Source organism: Chelonia mydas, chromosome 13 (genome assembly GCF_015237465.2).
Source record: "Chelonia mydas isolate rCheMyd1 chromosome 13, rCheMyd1.pri.v2, whole genome shotgun sequence".
Taxonomy (NCBI): Eukaryota; Metazoa; Chordata; order Testudines; family Cheloniidae; genus Chelonia; species Chelonia mydas.
The window spans coordinates 9,433,118-9,450,766 of NC_051253.2; the positions used below are offsets into that span (position 1 = coordinate 9,433,118).

At 45.0% G+C, this 17,649-nt stretch overlaps 1 protein-coding gene across 2 annotated transcripts in view; it reads right to left on the reverse strand.

The window, feature by feature from the left end:
* CDH4 (cadherin 4) overlaps positions 1-16,872 on the reverse strand; it is a 665,459-nt gene extending 648,587 nt beyond the window's left edge. Inside the window, exons 1-2 of one of the 2 annotated variants that reach the window (XM_043527024.1) lie at positions 16,700-16,872; positions 13,392-13,503 (exon numbers count right to left, since the gene is read on the reverse strand). In XM_043527024.1, coding sequence (XP_043382959.1) covers positions 13,392-13,503; positions 16,700-16,759 — 172 coding nt within the window. In that variant the 5' untranslated portion in view covers positions 16,760-16,872. The remainder of the gene's footprint in view (positions 1-13,391; positions 13,504-16,699) is intronic. The other variant, XM_037915875.2, reaches the window with a different exon arrangement.
* Between the last annotated feature and the right edge of the window lie 777 nt (positions 16,873-17,649).

Genomic DNA, 17,649 nt, shown 5'->3' on the forward strand with positions numbered 1-17,649 from the left:
TACAAACACAGAATTGCTAAACCCTGATTTTGTATTTAATTAAAGCACTTGCTACTATATTTCTTGGTGGTTTTGCTCTGCATGCCAAGAATCCTAAATTACATTACTCTCTAAGACAAGAAACAGTTTCATCTGCTTCTTTGACATGCCTCTGTGGTCAGGGCCGGCTCCAGGCACCAGCTTTCCAAGCAGGTGCTTGGGGCGGCATGGAGAATGGGGCGGCAGTCCGTGTCCCATGGCGGCAATTTGGCGGCAGCTCCGCTGCTCTTCCTGCCGCCGTGGCTTTTGGGCCGGGCACGGTGGCAATTCGGCGGCAGCAGCAATTTGGCGGCAACTGCTTGGGGCGGCAAAATTGGTAGAGCCGCCCCTGTCTGTGGTGTCTTTCTGTGGACTTCACATAGCAGGAATTGCTTGACTGGTGTAACAGCTTTGTAAGTGACAATTTTTGTAGTCCTGGCTGTTTATCTTTGACTAATTGCTATGTTTGTAATTATTTCAAAGGAAAAATAAAAGGGGTGATTGCTACTAGACAAACTCAGGATAGCAAAGTTTTAGGCTGGAACTCATTTTTATGCCTAATCTATAAACAGCTACAAAATTGTGGTTTATAAAGGAAACGGCAAAAGCCTTAATGATAGCAATGCTTCTGAATACCAATGTAACGCCCAGATTGGCTCTTGATTTAAATGGAAAGGATTTATATTTTTATTTTTCTGCTGCATGGGTGACACAAATGGACTCTCAGGCCCTACGTGAGTACTTCCAGCCCTTCAACTGGGCCTTCCATAAAATGACTGCTACAACAGAAGAAATTTTAACAGGCTGTGGTGTACCTGACCCTCAGCAGAGCAGCTAGCCCCAACATAGCCAATGGAGCATTGAACTAGTCCCTGTTATTGGCTCTTGGTGTTACCAAAGAGTGGCAAATAGGAGCAGACAGGAGATGGTAGAGCAGGAGACAAGTGATGGTAAAGCAGAAATAACTGAGCATTTGCACCAGATGGGAACAGAGGATAAGCAAGAGACAGGGCTGGCATGCAAAGAGTCAGTGTCCTGGAGTTATATGATGTGTTGGGAAGGGACAGCAGCAGTAGTAGCTGAAAATCTTAGCTTCTAATGACTGTATGGTCCAGATGCCAAAACATTTGTTTCTCCTCTCTCCCTCTGTGCACTTGCAATTTAAAATAAATACATAAATAAACAACACTAAGAGGCCATGAATGCAGTTCTATTTCAGACAAATATCAGCAACAACAACATTAAAGACTGCAGCAGAAAGGAATTTTACTCAACTAACAACTTTATGCATTTCACAGAAATTCACTTGGGAATGATTCTGCTGAAGGAAATAAAGCAGCCAGTATTACTGACAAATATTTTGAGAAAAACAGATGTTTTCCTTTCAATTCAGTTCAAAACAAAATCTTTATGCTGCATGCTCTTAAGTCTGATGTTTCCTTTATTCTAGAAGACAAATCATGCCCACAGTTACGCCTGGACTTTAGTGGTGATGCACAGCAGAATTTTGGTCCCTTGTGTTTAAATTATTACCTCGTTAAAAGTTACCCTTGCTAGAAGCTAGACAAGTACCATTCGCCTGCTAGCATCCATCTTTGCAGGCTGTTCCAATATTTCTATTTAAAGCTATTTGATCGACACAAAGCCCATCTGCCAATTTCAAAAAAATAATTTAAAATGTCTCATTGTATCAGGAAAAAACTGACATTGCATGATACAAGGGTGATGTGGGCCATGGAAGTATCTAGATACAATCAAAAAGTTAACCACAGAGTTTTTGCAACTCCAAAATACGGTTTCATGTCGAAAAAATACACAGAGATAGATGCTTCTGCCTCTGAATCAGTGTGAGGACTTCAATTGTTCAGGATCAGGCCCATAAAGAACTTCATTTCTAGTCATTGGTAAGGGGTCCTTATAAAGGATAACTCATCGGGCCATTGAAAAATTGGAGTTTTACAAATTCTATCCACAGCATGTACTGGACACAATCCTGTAAATGCTTAGTTCTAGGCATAGTACTTCAATGTGTTACCAGTATCCATAAACTAAACTAAATTTATGTACCCCTCTTCCTCTATATTATTAAATTCTGGGTCTATGGAAAAAATAAAATGATTGAGGCTTCCTTAGAAAACTCCATCATCAATACTCCTTCTGAATCAGAATTTAAGCCCCATCTACACTAGTAAATTGACCCACTGGTGACTATCTATCTAAGGTACTTATATGGCCCCCATTGTCACAGCATTCAAGTGCCTCACGATTTTTAATGCATTTATCTTCACAACACTTCTCTGAGGCAGGGCTGTGCTATTAATTCCAGTGTGCAGATGGGGAACTGAGGCACCAAGAGACTAAGCAACTTGCCCAACGACACACAGGATGTCTGTGCAGGAGACAACAGGAATCAGCAATGGGTCCATGTGAACTGGGGGGGAGGGGGGGAGGAGAAAGAGTTTACCCATTAGTGTGGGTAGATTAAACATTTTAAACACTATTTTCATAGATACTAAGGTCAGAAGGGACCATTATGATCATCTAGTCCGACCTCCTGCACAACGCAGGCCACCGAATCTCACCCACCCACTCCTGCGATAAACCTCTCACCTATGTCTGAGCTACTGAAGTCCTCAAATTGTGGTTTAAAGACTTCAAGGAGCAGAGAATGCTCCAGCAAGTGACCCATGCTACAGAGGAAGGCAAAAAACCTCCAGGGCCTCTTCCAATCTGCCCTGGAGGAAAATTCCTTCCCGACCCCAAATATAGCGATCAGCTAAACCCTGAGCATATGGGCAAGATTCACCAGCCAGATACCCAGGAAAGAACTTTCTGTAGTAACTCAGATTCCACCCCATCTAACATCCCATCAAGTCCATTGGGCCTATTTACCATGAATATTTAAAGATCAATTAATTACCAAAGTCATGTTATCCCATCATACCATCTCCTCCATAAACTTATCTATTTTAATCTTGAAGCCAGATAGGTCTTTTGCCCCCACTGCTTCCCTTGGAAGGCTATTCCAGAACTTCACTCTGATGGTTAGAAACCTTCATCTAATTTCAAGTCTAAACTTCCTGATGGCCAGTTTATATCCATTTGTTCTTGTGTCCACATTGGTACTGAGCTTAAATAATTCCTCTCCCTCTCTGGTATTTATCCCTCTGATATAGTTAGAAAGAGCAATCATATCTCCCCTCAGCCTTCTTTTGGTTAGGCTAAACAAGCCAAGCTCCTTGAGTCTCCTTTCATAAGACAGGTTTTCCATTCCTCGGATCATCCTAGTAGCCCTTCTCTGTACCTGTTCCAGTTTGAATTCATCCTTCTTAAACATGGGAGACCAGAACTGCACACAGAAAGCATTCTAGAGATTCTACACTGTCAGCAGCAGTTCTGCTTAGTACCATGGCCAGCAACAGGTCACTTTGCTAATATAGATGTGGCTTTATGGTAACCATGTCTTCCTGAGACTAGAAGATGTTGATGTCAGTGGCATGGATATCAAAAAAACATTATAAAGATTAACATCAAATCCCAATTTTGTCCCAATATTGAAAACAATATTGTCCCAGATATAACCAAGCCCCATCTCATCATACCAGGAAAAAAATATATGCTGCAAACAGAATTTTCTTCACTAGAATTTGCGGTTTCATTTCATTCTTCTCCTAAATATCACCTAGCCCGGGATGACTACTTTGAAGCAGTGCCATTCTTGAATAGTCAAATTACAGAAAAAGAGGAAAAGCAGAGTCTGCTGTTGAAAAAGCCAAGTCATTCAGATAAAGCTCAGTGTCTTCCCCGGAATTTGAGCAAAATTGATTTTACTTAGGTTTGAGACTCTGCTCTGGAAAGTAACATTCTTTTAACAATACAAGAGACTTAATTTGCAGGCTCTTATTAAATAATCTGGTCCCATTCAATTGATATACAATTTTTATATTAGGACTGTGATCTGGAGGATAATGCGCAATATGGATAAAATGCAATAGCAGCCTCCATCCTGAAATGTTCAGAGAGTCAATGTATTGGTCCCAGCCTGGGGTCTTCCCTTGAATTCCTGAGAAAGGTGGTGCATTCTGACTTGCAACAAGCCCCAGGGGAAGATAAGTACCTTTAAAGAGGCAGCTATGGGGCTAGAGAAGCATTTCCTGGATAGGATAGGTGCGGAGGAACCTTTTCCTGGAAAACCTTGGGCTGGAAGGAGGAGAGGACAAACCTGCTGGGATGTGCTTTGAAGATTGCAGGAGGAGAAGAGGCCAGCCAAGCTGCCCACCAGTTAGACCAAGAAAGAGGGGATGAACAAACCCAAAATGTAAAGGTAGAAGACTGATCAACATGTAGGGAAGAGTCCTGGGGCCCACTGAGCATTCACCTGGTTTCAGGGTTTTAATATAAAACCTTGTAAAATGTATTAGGACAGCGTATGATCTTCTTCAATAATTCCCACTCAAACGCGGATTCTTTTCTGTTCAAATACACTCCAAGTGGGGAGCATGCAGCATAGTCCACTAGAAAGGTAAGGTCACAGTAAACCAGCGGGGTATCAGAAATAGTTAGAACGGACAGTAGTGGCATTCCCCACTGAACAGACCGTGGCTAGTACTGAACAGGGGACCAAGTAACCCTCCCTTTGCTTCCTGGAAATTCTAGAACCAGACACATCAAGGGGACATAATACGACATGTCAGATGATGGGGCGATGGCTATGCAGCCTTCTGTATGAACTGATGGCCTGGACGCCGCACTTCCAGAAGGTGGTGTGGAAGTTGCCTCCAATGACACACTCTCAGCGGCACTAAAGGTATTGTACCTGCCTTCAGCATCACGGGCAGAACGTCTCCAGGGACTGACAGCGGGCCAGGACTCCCTCTTCCCCACTAAGCTTTAGAAGCCAAAAGTCACCAAGGAGGCCACAATGCACATGAACGACTTCAAATCCCAGGAGTCGTTTTGGAGATGCTGCATTCACAGGGTTTTATTTTTTTGAGTACAAAGCATTCACGACAAGTCTAAAAGCCTCAGCGAAACAAATGTTTCTATTTTTTAAAAGCATTGGTCAAATTAGTCTCTCTCTCTTTTTTCCCCCCTAAAGAGACACAGAAGAAACCACTGGTTTAAATGCCTTCAGCATGCCATGTTTGTAGTTTCCTTTCATCAATGGGCAGATTCATAAAATTGCCTGCGATAAAAAGTAATTAATCTGAGCCCCTCAGAACAGGAGGTTATGGCCTGGGGACGCACTATGAAGCAAAGTCCTTTAAATGTTAAACATTTCAGGGGCTATGGAATATTACAGCTGAAATCCTTATCGCTATTATTTCTCCAGCAGCAGCTTCATGCGACTGATAGCAAACGAAAGAGTTGGGTGCGGGGTTTTGTTTTTTAAAGAAAGAACTAATCAAAAGGACTTAGGCAAAAATACAGCAACCCCAGCCAACCCAGAAAATCTTAAAGCAGAGTTAGGGAGTGTTGTGACCCAGTGACAACTGTCCTTTGAGAACTGAAAAGCCAGCACTGTTAAGTAAACAGAAGGATCATGTCCCGGACTCCAAGCTAGCCCTGTGATACCTGAATGTACTCCCCCACCCCCCCATTTTGGCCCTGGCTTATCCAGTTGAACTGGAAATTTAGGGGCAGGGATCCATTCCAAACCCAACTTTAGATTTCAGCCAGACTGACTGGCTCACTAATTTCTAAACCAGGCAAATGGGCACTGGGAATGAATATATATTGAATTCAGACTCGACTAAAGTGACTGAAATCCATTATTTGATTGACAGTGGGATGGACTTCAATGAACTAAATTAAATTTGGAGTAATAGGAAAGATAGGTGTGTCACCTATTCACATTCAGAGCATACAATTATAAAAGCCTTGTAAACTCTAAGAGTCTGTCTACAGTACATTGGAGCTGGAGGGTAATTTCAAGCTCAAGCAGACATGCAAAAGTAGAAGCATAGCCACGGCAATGCAAGTGGCAGAAAGGGCTTGCTGCCTGAGTACTTTCCTAGGGTCACAGACAGGATAGTATTTGTGGCGGCTAGCCCCTCCTGCTACCATCAGTCAGAGCAAATGTGGGTATGTCTACTCAAGCTCCAAATTCCATCTCTAGCTCCTGTTTAGACCTACCCTAAGACAATGGAGCAGAAATGATTGAGTTTTGACAAGATTGTCTTCATCAATGTTTTTCATGCAATGAGGCCCACCAGACATTTAAACACACACTCTCTCTCCCTATGCCTAGTAAATCCTTAGGTATACACGCGTTGCTATATATTTCACCCCAAGAATACTGTTCTGTTCCATTCAGGTTCTTATACTATCACCACAGTATCTTAGCTCCTTCCAGTGGCGCATTTAGAAACATGACTAACATTTGCTGTGTGAGGCTGTTTTTTTCCTCCCTCATTCCCTCTCCCCATAGAGGAGAAATGTGCATGCTCTGCCCTATGCAGCTGGGTGAGAAGTGGTTTTCCCATCCAGAGAAAATTTTCAAGAGTTCAAAATTATTCCCCATTCCACAATGGGAAAAATTTCGTCAACATTTTTTATGAAAAATGAGAGAGAGAGAGAGAGAGAGAGACAGACAGACACAGACAGACAGACAGACAAACCCTAGAACAGCTAATAGCTCGTGGTTAGAATGCTCACCTGGGAAGTTGGAGTCTCAGCTTTAAATCCTTGCATCTCTCACACGCCAGGTGAGTGATCTAACCAATGGATTATGAGACCACCATCCCAGAATAGACAAAAGCCTGATAATTAGGGGAATCCCCTGGGATGTGGACGATGCATGTTCCCTGCCCTAAATCAGGCAGAGCCAGGTCTTGAACCTGGATCACTCACTTCGCACATGAGTTCCCTGACTACCCACATGTTTTGCCCTGATGAAAGGCTAACTGAAATTTGTTTCATTGTCACAGAGGTGTTTTGGCTTTGACAAACTGGCATTGTGTGCCAAAAAATTCTCAACCAGTCCTAGTAGTGTTTTGTTTTGGTAGGATTTCGTTTTGTGTATAAGTACTAGAGTACCCACCTTCTCTTCCCCACATTTATTATATATGTAAGGGGACTGTTGCCCCCTTACTAACATTCAGTGGCGGTGTTTTGGTTGGCTAGCTCCCAGTACTAAAAGGGGGAAGGGTCGATGGGGAATCAGGACCCTGAGACTGACAGCCCCCAGGTACAATGGGGAGAGGCCAATGCTCCAGGTCAGCCTGAATGACAGGGCGGGCAGGCTAATCAGAGAGTCAGGAGGCCGGGGAGGTCCCATCCTGTGTGTGAGCTGGATTTGCCTGGATCAGACAGAGTGGGGCCGAGCTACACTGGGGAGCAGAGCTGTGCCAGATCCAGAGGGGCCAGAAAAGCAGCCCAGAGAGAGCAGACCCTGTCCTGGGAACAGAGCTTCAGCCCCAAAGTCAGAGGCACAGCCCAGAGAGAGCAGACTTGCCCTGGGAGCAGAGCTGCAGCAACCAGAGCCAGAGGGGCCAGAGAAGCAGCCCAGGAAGCAGGTCAGTGCTGGGGGCAGAGTCACAGAAGCAGCCTGCAGAGCAGACCTGTCCTGGGAGCAGAGCTGCAGCAACCAGAGGCAGAGGGGCCAAGAAGCAGCCCAGGGAGCTGGAGGAAGAGCAGCAGCAGCAGTGCTGTGACCGAGTGGTGGAGCTGGGGCTGGAGCAGTCCGGAGCTGGGTGCGGTGAGCAGCTGGGGACAGCGAGGGGGACCCTGGGCAGCGGGCCCGGCCCAGGGAGATGCCTCAGCCAAGAGGCTCTGCAGGCCAGGCTTGGATCGTAATCCCAGCAGGGCGGGGGCGACACTGGGAAGAAGGGTCCTACCACTTAGAGCCTGAGAGCGTGTGGCCACCACCAGAGCAAGTGTCCAACCCACAGCATCCCTGCAGCACAGCCAGGGCCTGAGCGGAAGGCCTGGGACTTATAAGGAACAGACTGTGAACTGCCCGGACGTTCCAGAGACCCTGTTTGTGATGTTCCCTGCCACAGAGCGGGTTGATGTGTTTCCTTTAACCTTTCCCATTTTTCCTTATTGCTTTTAAAATTAATTGTTGATTAAATAAGTTGCATGTAATGGTCAGTGGGTCAGAGAAGTGCCCAGTGCAGAGAGAGTACCCCGGAGTGGGGACACCCTACCCCCTGTCCTAGGTGACCACAGCAGGGTTGGGGGTCGAGCCCCCCAGGAATCCTGGTCCCAGCCTTGTTGGAGTTACGAGGACTCTGCCAGACAGGAGAGTGGAAGGGGAGTCCTCAAGGGCTGGGAGGCCACTGGGTAAAGGAAGTGCGAGTGAGGACTCAGATCCTTTCGCTAGCCCACTTCACCGGGCTAGTACAGAAGCCAGGAAAGTTCCCCTCAATAGCAGGACTATTCCTCCGCTTACATATACACAGGCATTTGGAGCAAGCACATTAGAGGCTGGCCTGAAATGTGACCTGGACATTTTTTTTTAATTGGGAATTTGCTCATTTTTGCTTTTTACTATTGCATAAAGGGTTTGTTATGTTTTTTCTCTCGTTTTACACCTTGAAAGTATCAGGAATGTGGATTCTGATCTTCCCTGGGTTTGCAGAAGATGTCTTGGCGGGGTCTTAGAGATGTTTATTAGGAGCTCTTACACCTTAAATGAATATGTGAGGAGTGTGAACCTGTAAGAAAAACATACTTTATCCAAAATTTTAATTAGGCCAGGCCTGCATACAGATTTTGTATTGGTCTAATTATTTCAGTTAGGGGTGTGGTTTTTAAAAAAATCAAAATAGTTATACCAGTCAAAGCCCTAATGTGGATCCAGTTAGACTGGTGAATAAGTGTCTTGTAGTGCTGCAGCTTATCCATCTTCCCACATGGATATAAGCAAGACCAGTATAAGGCCATGTCTACATGTATAGCGCTTCAGCGGCACAGCCGCATCGCTGCAGCGTGTCTGGTGAAGACGCTCTACGCCACCGGGAGAGAACATAAAAAGAACACCTCCGTCAGTGGCAGAAGCTGTGTCTGGGGAGAGAAGCTCTCCCGCCGACATAGCACTATGTACACGAGCACTTATGTTGAGGTACCTTATGCAGCTCACGCAGGGGTGGTTTATTCACACTGCTGAGCAACATAAATTATGGTGACATAGGCTGTAGTGTAGACATAGTCTAAGCACTTTTTTTTTTAAACCAATGTAAGTGTGTCTACACTAGGGGATTTATACCACTTTAACTATACCAAAATAGCTAAAGCACTGCCACTTTGGTGTGTGGACAGGACATAAGTCAGTGAAGTTAATGAGATGTGAACAGCAACAAACAAAAGGGAGTTTTAAACAGTTTCACTAAAAATCCTGTTCCTTCTCCATTGCTCCGCTTTCAGTCTCTTGACTTTTGTGCAAGCCACACATGACAGACACTAGTCATGAAACCTAGTGCTCTTCTGGGAGGCGTTCAGATGCTACAGGCTGTGTAAGAACCTATATAGACTAGAATTGTGATATCATTCCACTAGTTCCCCAGGCATCACAGAGTCTTCACGGTGCAGACAATGTCTGAATTTTTAATGTAAAAACCCAGATGTTTAAAAAAAGAAGAAGCACAATTCAACCTTTCAGACTTTATAAAGAAGCATAAAAAAAGGGCACCAGACCAATTTGTTTATATACTTTTACAAGTCACCTTTAAATGACACAGCCCACTATTACCAGCAGCCTACTCGCTACCCACTCCTCCTGCCCTCTGAGACAAAAAGGTCATTGCCCCAATACACATGAACCCCACTAACCCAGTGATCAAACCCCTATGGTTGCTCCTGAACTCAGTCTCCAGGGTAGCAGTACATCTCAGTGCCACCAACCCCTCAGGATAGATGTTCTCACCAGTTTAAGTTAATATTAATTATTAACAAAGCAGAGAAAAAGATACCAGCACAGTAACTGTCCTCTGCTACACTGCAGCTTTGAGATGGTTCAGTTTTAGCCTAAGGAAAAATACTTTAACCATCCTATTTTAGACATTACTATGCATCAGTGATCATGACTGTAAGTTTATTATCCTGAAAACAAAAACAGAGAAAAATATATATGATTATATCCAAATAACTCGTAATAAAAGAGGAAGGGGCAGCATTTCTAAGGGAACCACTGGCTCTCCAGACCACATCAGCTAATACTCCATATTAAGCTACGGTATTTGCAATGAGGTGCCATATACAGTATATGCAGCCCTATTGGGGAAAGCTATTTAAAGCCTAATTAGCATGAAATTTTTAGAATGCAAATGCTTTTCATTTAGACATAAAACAAAATGCCATGACATTTTTTCCATCCATTTATCATAAACATGTTAATTACTGTGTAACAAATAATTCCTTCTGGAATCTGTGTGTTTTGAGGAAGTTAGAGAGCTGACTCAGGCAAATAAGATGAGCCACAAAGTAGCAGTTAATAGCTTATGACATACTGATAATAAAACAAGGACAATGTTAAAGCTTTTATTGTCAAATTAAGGCTAAGCTATTTCCATTGGAATAACTCAATTATAAGTAGTCATTATCTGTTTAACTTTATTCAAACCAAGAATGCTAGGAGCACTTTTATTTCGATACGTGTATTCATAACATATATATTTGTGAACCATGTATTACAAAGCTTAGCATGTAAATGCTGTATTTATCATCTCACTGTTTTTAAGCAGCCTGGAATAGGCTTCATTTATTAACACTGAATCTTATTAACGTTGGCTGAAATTCATTCCAGTCCTGAGGTCCAGCACAAGGCCGACTGGACCACATAGATCCTTTGGGGTAAATCCTCAGCTTGTGTAAACTGTCAGAGCTCCAGGGAAGTCAACTGCAAACTACACCAGTTGATAATCTACCTCCTGGGGCTAAGTGGAATTTGTGCTGGTCGTCACAGAGGTACATTTCATCTTTTGAGAGTCACTTGAAAAGAAAAAACTCCTACCCCTCCCCCGCCTCGAATCCCCAAAAATCTTGGCAGGCCAAAACCTACATGACTTCCTCACACAAACAGTCCCACTGAGCCTGAAGAGGAATTGCCGAATACTGTTGACAAGATGGTAGTAACTGGCAGAAAAGCTTTGCTTGGCTAGATAGTGTGAAACATATGCCAATCCATCAAACACGTTAATATAAACAACATGAACCCATTTTGGGGCTGAACTATTGTTGAATACTTCACCCAGATGGAAAGAAAGAGGTAAACATTTTATGTTGCAGACACAGTGTGTTAGGAAGTAAAATTAAACGAAAACTGGAAAACTACCAATTTTGCATGCTTGAGTGTATATATATATATATAAAGAACAACATAAGCACAAAGTGGAATTTTATGTGGCAGATTTTTTTCCCCAATTATACAAATTAATTAGCTATATTTCTTTCTCTATGATAAACAGCAGCATGTATTGGAGAGTACAATTCCAAAGGTGTAAAGAAGACACTTTAACTGGCAAACACAACATTGTTGGCAAACACAACATTTGCACTTTTTTCTCTCTCCTACAGTTGACAAAATGCTCTACAACTGACATAACACCTGGCAAAGTTACATGGCACACATTTCACATACGATGTGTATATATGTTTACATATATATTTAAACAACATATTGAGGGCCAATTCTCCTCCATGTCAATGAAAGTTTTGCCATGACTGCAGTGGGAGATCAGGGTTCATTATATACATGTTTTTATTCAACTCAACTAGACTGACTGTATAAATATAATTTCATATTATTTAAAGAGGACATCTGTTATTGAAATGAAATAACAGCTACTCCATTGGCTTAGCTAGCAATAACTTTGAACTCTTCTAAACAGACCCTCTGCTCCAGCCCTGTTGTCCACCTACACAATATGCAGCACAATTTATCAACAGCAAATTGTCATAAATACTCCTCCAAAGTGGCAGACTAATGACGTTATTATTTAGTAAGATGAAAAGGAGAGAGAAATATTTGGAAAACACTGTAAATCAAAATGAGTTCCCATAGCCAAAGGGTCAGAATCTGATTGCTCGGCTCACAGACTGATCAGCAAAATCCTACAGTTTTGGTAGCGGGGGGGGGGAGAACTTTAACTATGTAAACACCTGGTAGCATTTCTGTATTATTTTATGCCTTATGATATTCCTGGATTTGTCTATGTGACATTTCTGTATAGTTATCCTTCAAATTAAAAATAATAAAGTTTAAAAAATCTGCTAATTGATGCCAGGGTCAGCCAGGTGAATTCTTGCACACTGGAACTAAGACAACTGGGCTGAAAAAACAAACTGATTGCCAGACCACGGAGAGATAAAAGGGCTACATAACTGAAGCAAAAATGCTCAGTTCCAGATGATGAAGCCAGAAAGAGAACCACAGCAATCCTGTATCTCTAATGAATCCAAGAGATAGAGCTAGTGTCAGCTATTGGGCGGGGGCCGGGGGGGGAATAGAAGAGGGCATAATTCCCACCATACTGGGAAAAGACCACAAAAAGTGAGAAAATAAACTTGTGAGAAAGTTTACAATCCATTCAATATACAACATTGACCACCGGTGTCCTGCTTAGCCCTTTTCAATGTATTGTGATTTCAAAACTCCTATATAGCATCTGTTGGAGACTACCAGTGTACAGAGGGTGTCATATTTTGTCTTACAAAATTGGCCAGCAGGAAAACAAGGATACATTTCCTGTATCATGCAAATATAAAAGTTTAATTATTTTTAACTTGAAAGGGAAACAGATCAATACACAAGATTATCTATTGCCATTTGGATTATGAAGATGTCTTAGAGTTTACAATCACAAAAGTGGTTATAATCCTGCAATTACTATACAGCTAATCGGTAATGCCTTCCTGCTTGTGTTTTCATGTTGTCAGTGGGGCAGTAATGAAAATGAATGCCACACTTGTGAACAGAATGTCTGTAGGCTTGTTTACCACATTTCCAACAACAACGTCTGCTTTATCATGCATTTCAAAGCAGGGATAATTTAAGGACCTTTGAATTTCATACATAAAAATACTCTGTAAAAATCAAATCTAAAGCTCCTGCGACAGGGTGGGGAGTGGGAGATCAGAGGTGAAATGGATGACGTCATGTACTATATTCCAATAATTCACTTGAGTCAGACAATATGTGGCCATGGAATGATTCATCTAATTCACAAAACTACTACTCTCAGGTAAATCACTTCATGCTTCATCCTCCTACAAACATTATTTGATGGATAATTTCACCAGCAAAACCAGAGAATTCTGGCCTTTTGCCTCTCAGATCTCTAAGCTTCTCTCCCCCACAAGGAAAAAAAAAAAAAAGAATGAGCATAAAAGATTTTCACTGCAGCTTCTAGGAATCATTTCATTCCACTTACCTTTGAGTAACTTCTGCCCTTCCATGATATTTTGCGAAACCAAAGCTGTGTAATCTTCTTCTGAAAAGCCAGGCTTGCAAGTGGGTCTGACAGTAAGATCCCCATTGTGTGCCTGCAGAGAACAACCAAAGGGAAACAAACAACTTTGACTTTTGTTTGTTAGGATATTCTTGTTCAGGTGTTGAGGAGCAGGGGAACCTGAACAACAAAGCAGTGTGCAATAAAAGATGGATCCGGTGAACCTGACAAGGAGTCTGTAGGAGTGGATCCAGGCCATATTAGAAAAATTAAACTGGACAGAAAATAGTGGCATGAAATACAATAAGGAACCGTTATTCATAGGAAGCCTGGTTTACTGGGTATGATTAAAGGGGTGGGGAGGAGGATCAGCAATTCATCAGTGACAACAATGTTCCTATATTACAGGCATCCTGTGCCCTGATCTTGCAACCTTAAAATCAGTGGAAGTTTTGCAATCCTTAAGGAAGATCGGGGCCGCACACTGTGGGACTGGAGTGTGATTAAAAATAATTCAGAGACAACTGGAAAGAGGAGCACCCGTGTCTGAATTTGACAATTACCCTGCCCACCAACTCCACCCCATCCCCCGAATGTCTCTTGAAGTCCCAGTTAAGCTGCAGTGCGCGGCTGCTCTGCATTTGAGACGTTAAGCACCGGGCACCTCGCCTAGCAAATCAGGGCAGAATTGCTGAGCAATGACCACCTGGCAGGGAGCGAGGGTGCACGCAAGCCTGAAACACAAGAACATGCACCCGAAGGTTAATAGAGAACAGACCCCCTAAGGATGACCCCACACCTGCTGCCTCGAGCCAAGGCAGCCTATTAGCATCGCCCAGCCAAAAACCCGCCGGCCTTAAAGGGGAAGCGTCGCCGGAAAACTTGGCTGCTGGCAAGCAACTTTCTCTTTGCAGAGACGGATGCGCCAAGGACTGGGCTCCGGATGCGATGCTCCCCGCGTGACCCCGAACCCAGGGTGGGGCCGGGGCCGGGGGCGATGTGATGCTCTCGAACTGCTGGATAACTGCCCCCTGCTCAGCTCCGGCCAAAGTACCAAGCACCGGCCGGGACATCTTCCCCCATAAAGCTCCTTGTCTACAACTAAAGGCTGGCGGCAAGGGATGGGCTGAAGCTCTGGGGGCAAAGAGAAGATCTCTCCCGAGCAGTCGCTAATGGATAGAGATTTCACATGGAAACAACCCAGGGGGCTCTAGGGTCTCACGATCAGGGCGAAAGACACAGACACATACTCCCCCGCAGACAGAGCCCCTCAAGCCAGGAAATGAGATCAGCTCCACTCAGGTGGATTTTAAAATAATTATGAACTGAGAGAAAGCTGCATGAAAAAAGAAAAAGGAAAAAAAACCACCCGGCTTGCCCTTTCAGATGAGCTTACTAAGCAGAAAGAAAAGCCAATGTAATCTCTGCTAGAAAATCACACTTGGGAGACAGATGCCAGCTCCTCTATGGGAAGTGCAAGAAAGCAGCAGCTCTGTGGACTCTTGACTGTCTCCGGCAAGATGTTGCAATTAGGAAACATTTCAAAGAAGAATAGCTTTTGAAGTGAAGAGAATAGCTTTTGAATTTAAAATCGCCCAGTTCTTAGAACTGTGCTCGCTAGTGCCGCTGTAGGGGGAGTATGCCACTGTTTTACCGCCCCCCGCCTTCCAGGGCTGATAACTGGGACATGATGGACCTTTCCCACAGATTAAACTTGGCACACAGGGGCTCAGCCTGAAAAATAAATAATGCCCCTGGTTTATAGAACAAGCCCGACACAACAACAACATTGTCCAGGCAACATTCTAAGAACGCATCTACGTGACAGATAGATCGTTTATATATTATATAATTGGGGGGGGGCATTTGTTTTGTCTGTCTCTTTGATGGGATTGCATTGAGAAATTGAAAACAAACTTTTCAAGCCATTAGCCCGTTGGACCCACCAGGCCCAGTTAAAATATACCGTAAATTATGTAGGGGAAATACGGAGGTTATAAAAATAGCTACCGTGCAGGCAAAGGAACTACTTGTGAGGATTTGTACTCCACATTCAGCACTATTCAATTCGGAAGACTCCATTACAGAGTCTCCTGCGAATGTGCATTAAAAATACACCAATAAATGAGCTCTGTCTTGCAGATCCGGAGTACAGAATGAAGACTGTTTCACAATACAGCGAAGATCAGCGTAGCAACGCATACACAAGCCATTAAAGTTTATCGTGGGAAATGCATATTGAGAATCATGCACAAGTTCTGTCAACCCCCCCCCCCCCAGCCCCGCGCGCTGCACTGACAGGAGCCCTTTAATGACATCAAATGTTAGGTGTGAAACTAAGCAAAGTACGCCATAAAAACGGCACACAGCAAATTCTACAAGGGAGCGGAGATAAATCTACCAAAGCTACGGAACTCAGAAGTTAAAGGATGCTCCACACACGTTTAGCCCACCCTGCAGTGCCTGGTCCTCTCTCTGCCGCTGATCCCTGCATGGCTTTGACTCTCTCGGGAGTCGCTGCAACACCGAGGCACACACCATGAGGGTGAAATGCTGGGGTTCAAGTCCCAGTTTGAGCCTCAGCTCTGAAGTTCCTGCATTTGGTCGCATCAGAACAGAGCCTTAACGTTATTGCAAAAAGAAAACAATACCCCCCAGGAGAAGAATTGGACTGCACCGAGCTGGAACTGATCGGGATCTTCGTCTCGGCCGGCCGAGGGGTGCCGTGTTACACGCACCGCTCTGCCTTTGCGAGACAGCCCCCCCACCCCCTTGGTTTCCATGTAGTCTCTCCGTACAGGAGGTTTTGTCTGCCAGTGCCTACGAATGGCTCGGGAGACAGCCGTGTGTGTGTGTTCGCTCCAGCATGAGATACACACAGACCTGGCATTGTTGCACACACTCCCCGCAACAAGCCAGGCAATAACGCGCGTGCTGCCACTTTCTCCAAACAGGAGATGAAACACACACACACAATCACTCTCACACGCACACACAAACACACACACACAGAGAGAGAGAGAGAGAGACGTGTGGGATTCTCTGGCTGCAGGCAGCTCTGTGCCTGGAGAGCCAAAGGCGCATCTCCCCAGCTGTATGCAGATAGATCCGTGTCCGTGTGTGTGTGTCCGTGTCCGTGTGTGTGTGTGCGCGCGCGGGGATCTGTGTTCCAACAGGCGACCCACGCCCCCCACGGCCGAAGGCGGCGAGCCCAGCCCGCGGCGAGCCCCCGCTTCCCAGCTGCACCCTCTGGGCCACTCGGCGGCGTGGGAGCCGGGCACCCCACTTACCCTGGCCGAGCCACAGCAGGGAAGCAGCAGCAGAAGTAGCATTCCTGAGCCAATCGTCATTTCCCCGGCTGCGCTCGGACTCCGGGCTGGCCCCGCTCCTCCAGCGCCCGGGCTGCCTCCCTCCAGCCTGCCTGGGCAGTCCCAGCGCCCCGGCTTCGCTCCCCCGCCCCCGAAAGCCGCTCGCTGGCTCCCGGTCCCCCCCTTCCGCTCGCCCGCTCTGAACTGCAGGTGAAGCGCTGGCGGTGCAGCCCCGGCGAGTCCCCGCCTCCCCAGCCCGGCCCGCCCGGCTCGGAGTGACAGGCAGCCTTAAAGGAGCCGCCTCCGTCTGCTCCTCGCTCTGACGTGCAGCAGAAGCGAAGAGCCAGGACCACGCTTCACAGCCCCCTTCTGCTCCTGACACAGGCGAGGGTAGCCGCCGGCAGCTTGAGACCTGCACCGAGATCCAGGCTGACCCCTGCAGGAGGTACCCCTGTTCCACGTGTGCATTGCACTAGGTAGAGGGCTTGCTGTGTCTCACCAGGATCATTTAGGTAAGTGAAGGTAGGAAGAATAAAGAGACGACGTGATCACCATGGGAGCGCCAGCCTCCAAGCAGGAGCCCCAAAGGACTTCATTATCTGACTGGCTATCACACAGTCACTTGGCATTATGAAACCACTGGCATTTAAAGGATGGAGCTCGTGTTCCTAAGTTTTATTCAGTGTACTTGGGCACAAGTGCCTTTGGTCTGGTAGAGATGAATACCTTCAACACAAGTCGACTAGGAGTTTGAAGTTAGGCAGTATCCTAAACAGAAGTACAATGTACTGCTGTCTGGGCTGTTACAAAAGTCTAGGACCACTTTAAAAGCATCTGCACTGTGTAAAGGAGAGAAAACAAAAAAACACACAGTTGTGTTCACAGAAGTCCAGCTTGCATCAGAGAAAGGATTAGGTTAACCTGCCCTCCTT